Source organism: Formica exsecta, unplaced genomic scaffold (assembly GCF_003651465.1).
Source record: "Formica exsecta isolate Colony F162 unplaced genomic scaffold, ASM365146v1 scaffold667, whole genome shotgun sequence".
NCBI lineage: Eukaryota > Metazoa > Arthropoda > Insecta > Hymenoptera > Formicidae > Formica > Formica exsecta.
Genome location: NW_021853430.1, coordinates 16,976 through 21,975, shown reverse-complemented (window position 1 = coordinate 21,975; position 5,000 = coordinate 16,976). Strand labels below are relative to the sequence as shown.

Here is a 5,000-nt window from a genome sequence, read left to right as displayed (position 1 = left end):
TATATCCAGCGGTGCTCCCGGCACATGCACGCTCGACCACTTTGCTCCTATCGCACTGTGTAACGCACATATGTGGTACTACGAATATATGTGTGATGTGACGTATGTATATAATATATATATATATATATATATATATATATACGTACACGCGCGACCGCACACTCGTGCACGTTTGACCGCACGCGTCGCGAGAGCGAAATGGGAGCGAGACGGACGCGCGTCGACACACCTCCCCTGAGTGACTCGATGCGACTGAAGCGCCGGCCCAGAATAATTGCAATATATTCGACCGTACGTACGCGAACACAGTGCCCCCCAACAGTCGATTCCGTACTTCTTGCATGCTTGAAAATGTCGACTTACCGACAATCCTTGCGACGATTCTATCTTTATCGATTGTTGATCAATCTATCTAGAAACAAGAAACGGATACAATTTAAAGAGAGTAATATAAGATTATTAATTTTATGTATGTATCGAAATATATATATATATATATATACTCTCAATTATATACACTACTAAAAAAAAATAAGGAATACTTTTCAATAGGGAAAAAAAATAGGGAACACTTCCCTAAAAATTGAGCTATTTTCAGACCACTGAAACTCGACGAAAAATCATCGTAAACAAAAAATTAAAAATGCATTTTGAAGCTTAAAATATCAATTTTAATATGTTATCAATGTTTTTTAAAAATTTTTGGATCTTCCTTGTTCTGTACTTTAAAAGAGAACTCATTATTTCGTTCCTTGAAATTGCGTATTTTTGATACCTTGCAGCTCGATAAAAAAAATTTCTCGAAAAATTCAACTCAAGTTCCATAAACTACAACATTTTGCCTACAAAACGCTTCTTGTTTAAAAATAGCCCAATTTTTAGGATATAAAGTGTTCCCTATTTTTTTAGTAGTGTATAATATAATTAATACACATTTAATGTATTTAATTATAAGTATGTGAGAAATGCTCTTAAACAAATAAATATTAATCATTTATTGTCGGGATACATTTCAGGATATAAAAAAAGAAATACATAAGATTCTGTGAAGATATCTTGTCTTTAAGCACAAGTTTAAATTATATAAAAGTAATCAATCTTCTGGTCTGATTGACCTGCCACACGTTCAACGCCTCGTACTCCTCAATGCATTTGTACACGGGATCGGGTTTAAATCCCTTGCTCGTGCATCGCTCCAAAATGTCCGACACTTTGACTGTCTTCTTATCGCCGGCAAGTTCCCGTATCAGGTGGAAAATTCTATTGATCGGATTCTGTTGAGCATTATTTATGCGTTGTTCGGAATAGTTGATTGAATGTTTGGACATCTCCACCAATCTATTCGCTTCTGCAATGTCGTCCTTGTCGACCACGTTCGATAATCGTAGTCGTGCTAACGCTGTCGACAACCGAAGAATAGCTAGCAAATTACGAGCGGAAGTAAACGTCTTGTCATGACTGTTACGCGCTTCTTTTCGCATTTCCACATAAGAGTCTGCAACAATAGATTTTGTACAATTAGTATTTGTTGAATAAATTTGATTTAATATAAAATGTAATGATATAAATAACATTAATATTTTATATGTATAATAATTTAAGAGAAATAAAAGAAAACAAGACAATAACACATACACAATTCATACGTATACACACCTACAATATATTCCGTTAATTCTTCTGATACGATAGGTTCTTTTGTCTTACACAACTTTATATATTTTCTTATTAATTTCATATCTATAGCTTCTGTTTCAGTCGGAGGTTGCGAGCAATGTTGATGCACATATGTGATGTGTTGTGCTAATCTATGAAAGATGATTTGTATTTGCATTGTATTAACAAAACACAGAAACATAAAAATAATAATTAAATACCAAATAAAATACAAAATTAGAAATAATCAAGTTAAAAATAATATGTGAATATACTTACTTAAGATCGTTACCTCGGTCTGCGCGATCCTGAATAAGCCACAATAAGTCAAATCGCGACAACAATGCGGCAGGCAATTGAATATTTTGTTCAACCGTTCTTTGCGGATTGTATCTACCGTACGCCGGATTGGCAGCAGCCAATATGGATACTCTAGCATTCAAACGAGCCATTATGCCGGCTTTGGCAATAGATATAGTTTGTTGCTCCATCACTTCGTGAATCGCTGTTCTGTCCGCGTCTGCCATTTTATCGAATTCGTCGATGCAGCAAACCCCTTGATCCGCCAGTACCAAAGCTCCACCCTCCAATACCATTTGACCAGTTAGAGGATCCTTCATGATTGCAGCGGTTAAACCCACGCCGGACGAGCCTCGCCCTGTGGTATACTGTGATCTTGGAGCCAATCGTGTGATGTAGGATAATAATTGCGACTTTGCTACACCAGGATCTCCCATCAAGCAGATATTAATGTTGCCTAAAAATAATGAGAATAAGATTATTCCATCACATTCTATTTAAGATATTTCAGATACTAAAACAAAAATGGACATATTACCATTCAGTTTTTAGATCAAATATAATATACAAAATTTCGTTGATAATTGATTATATATTCTCACCTCGAATTTTAATGTCGCCTTTCTTCTTATCTGTTCCACCAACAAGAAGCAAAAGTAATGCCTTTTTCACATCTTCGAGCCCGTAAATTTCCGGGGCTAAGGAACAAGCCAACTTGTTGTAAAAATCGTCTTGCATTAGCAAACTTAATTCTTGATCTGTCAATTCGGCATTACCATCGTCTACCGTATCTATGTTATTGAGACATACTATTTTCTAAAATCAAACAAAAGATTAATTTAATCAGTCAAAGAAAATTGTATAATTGTAAAATTGAATTATATCTGTTCTTACATGTGCATCCAAATAAGTCTCACTGGAAAGCGCAGGCCCTGATCTAGCATTGAAACCTGTTTTCAAAAAGGGCAAAAATACACCAGTAACGATAATATGATCACCAGGCAAGCAATTTCTCGTTGTTTCGCCTCGACAAAAGATAGTTAAGGATCGTGGTATATGGCCAGTTGGAACTTGTTCGCTCTGTAAAAAAAAATTAATAGTATTTCAAGAAATATATATAAATGTTTAAATAAACAAAATATTTAAATAAACTTACATGTTCCTGCAATTTCAGCTCTTGAAATTTGATAAACTTTGAACCTTTTGTCTGTAAGTATAATCTGCCACCAGATTTGTTCACACGACATCCCTCACTTGGACATGTCCGTAATGGCATAAAACTTAAAGAATGTATCTATAATAATTAATTTTATGTGTAACTCTTAATATTTTGTATATATATATATTATATATAAAAATTATAAATTATTGCATTATACAATAACTACTGCATATAAAAACATACAAATAAAGTATAATTTTATTATTTATAAAGTATAATTTTTTTACCGGTTGGCTCACTTCCGAACCGCATTCATCACATGTGTATGTTGCTACAACAATCATTGGCTTAACTTCAGTAGTTTTAGTAACAATGCCTCTAACTGTCACCAATTTTCCAATCTTATCTGCCTTAATATCTCTTACTGAATATGCCTTTGCATCAGAAAAATCTTTAAAATACACTTCACTAAAAAAAATATTGATACTTTCATCAGCCCTAATTACTTCTTATTTTAACAAATGTCTAAATATAAAGTAAGTTTCCTTACAAACGACGCATCAGTTCGGGAGCATATTTAACTCTGGTTTCTTGAGCTTCACCCCTAGTACGAGCCTGTATTAATAATCGATGCTCCATATAAATATCCAATGAATCTTTAGGTAAAACAACTCTTTCTTTGAAATCAGGTAACATTTCTTGAACCAACTAGAATTTTTTTTTTAAATTCAAAGTTTGTTTAATTTTTACAAATAATTATAAAATATATGTAAATTTATATATTTTATATTTGTAATAAAGGAATTTGTATAATTTTATCTTTATGTGCCAAAAAAATATTCATACAGTGAATAGTTCTGAATATAGTAATATTTATGCAAGCATCATACATACATCCAAAACTAAATTAGTGTATCTTCGTGTATTATTAGCGACAGATGTAGCTAGTTCCTCATCAAATGATTGTACATCATCTAAATCGATCTCAAAGCTAATTTGTTCTCTGTGAGCTATCTTGGTCATCTGTTGTCTGTATTTAAAGGTCTTATTTTCTGTCTTATCATCCATTGCCACAAATTCCAAGAAAAAAGTCTTGAATTGTTCTGAAAAAATTATTGTGCGTGTGATTTCGTATCAAATTTATTACTAAAATATTATTTAAGAAGTTATTAAAATATTACTTAATATAAGTTAAGATTATTAAAAATAATTAATGACAAGCCGGTTATATAGACACATAGGCGTTTTCTTTGTCTCATAGAGTTGAGAAATTCTATAAAAATATAAAAGTCTCACCTTTGTCTTTAGTATAATCTCTCGCCACTTTGTTCGCCATGTTTTATAAATATTAATAGACACAATTTTATCTGAAATTGTTTTGCACCAAGTATTTTTATTTTTCAACTACTAATATTACGGTTAAATAAGGCTATGGCTTCTCTGTGTTTGCCTCCCTTTCCCGCGTAAATTAAAGCCATAAATTATAAAATATATTGGCGAGAACCTATAGAAATACTTTGAGCGACAAACGTGAAATCTCCAAAGATTGCTATTGGTCCGAATTGTTTTGGACAAGCACGTCAACAACATCATACGATTGGCTATCAAATTTTCGGGACTTTAAAAATTCTCTATTTCATAACCAATTGTGTAACATTGTGTTTTATCTATGACTACGTTTACACGTCACCCCTAATCGGGTTTAAGTGCCGGTCTACAATAGTGATTTAAGCTCTAAGCCTTAAGAAATTGACTAATCACAGTCGAGTATTCTCCTCATACTTGATCGTGATTGGTCAATTTCTTAAGGCTTAGAGCTTAAATCACTATTGTAGACCGACACTTAAGAGCAAATGGGAATTGCCCATTTCGTTACTCC

General features: G+C 33.0%; 1 protein-coding gene and 1 long non-coding RNA gene across 2 annotated transcripts in view; both read right to left on the bottom strand.

The window, feature by feature from the left end:
- Positions 1-257, bottom strand: part of LOC115243007 — a 531-nt gene extending 274 nt beyond the window's left edge. The window contains exons 1-2 of the long non-coding RNA XR_003885146.1: positions 150-257; positions 1-78 (exon numbers count right to left, since the gene is read on the bottom strand). The exon at positions 1-78 is cut by the window's left edge and continues 274 nt beyond it. This is a non-coding gene — a long non-coding RNA (uncharacterized LOC115243007). The remainder of the gene's footprint in view (positions 79-149) is intronic.
- Positions 258-983: 726 nt separating this feature from the next.
- Positions 984-4,603, bottom strand: LOC115243011 (DNA replication licensing factor Mcm7). The gene is made up of 10 exons (XM_029819657.1): positions 4,418-4,603; positions 4,016-4,224; positions 3,672-3,829; positions 3,409-3,589; positions 3,116-3,253; positions 2,854-3,039; positions 2,562-2,775; positions 1,939-2,416; positions 1,660-1,811; positions 984-1,498 (listed from the first exon to the last, which is right to left on the bottom strand). Exons 1-10 carry the CDS (start codon positions 4,455-4,457, stop codon positions 1,083-1,085), a joined length of 2,172 nt encoding a protein of 723 aa, XP_029675517.1. The 5' UTR covers positions 4,458-4,603; the 3' UTR covers positions 984-1,082.
- Positions 4,604-5,000: the final 397 nt, after the last annotated feature.

What these genes read in the sequence shown, in the direction of transcription:
- LOC115243011 (XM_029819657.1), bottom strand. Translation starts at nt 4,457, where the DNA reads ATGGCGAACAAAGTGGCGAGAGATTATACTAAAGACAAAG. An exon ending in AGATTATACTAAAGACAAAG is followed by an intron (nt 4,225 to 4,417) that starts GTGAGACTTTTA and finishes TAATTTTTTCAG; the next exon opens with AACAATTCAAGACTTTTTTC. An exon ending in CCCGAACTGATGCGTCGTTT is followed by an intron (nt 3,590 to 3,671) that starts GTAAGGAAACTT and finishes TATTTTTTTTAG; the next exon opens with TGAAGTGTATTTTAAAGATT.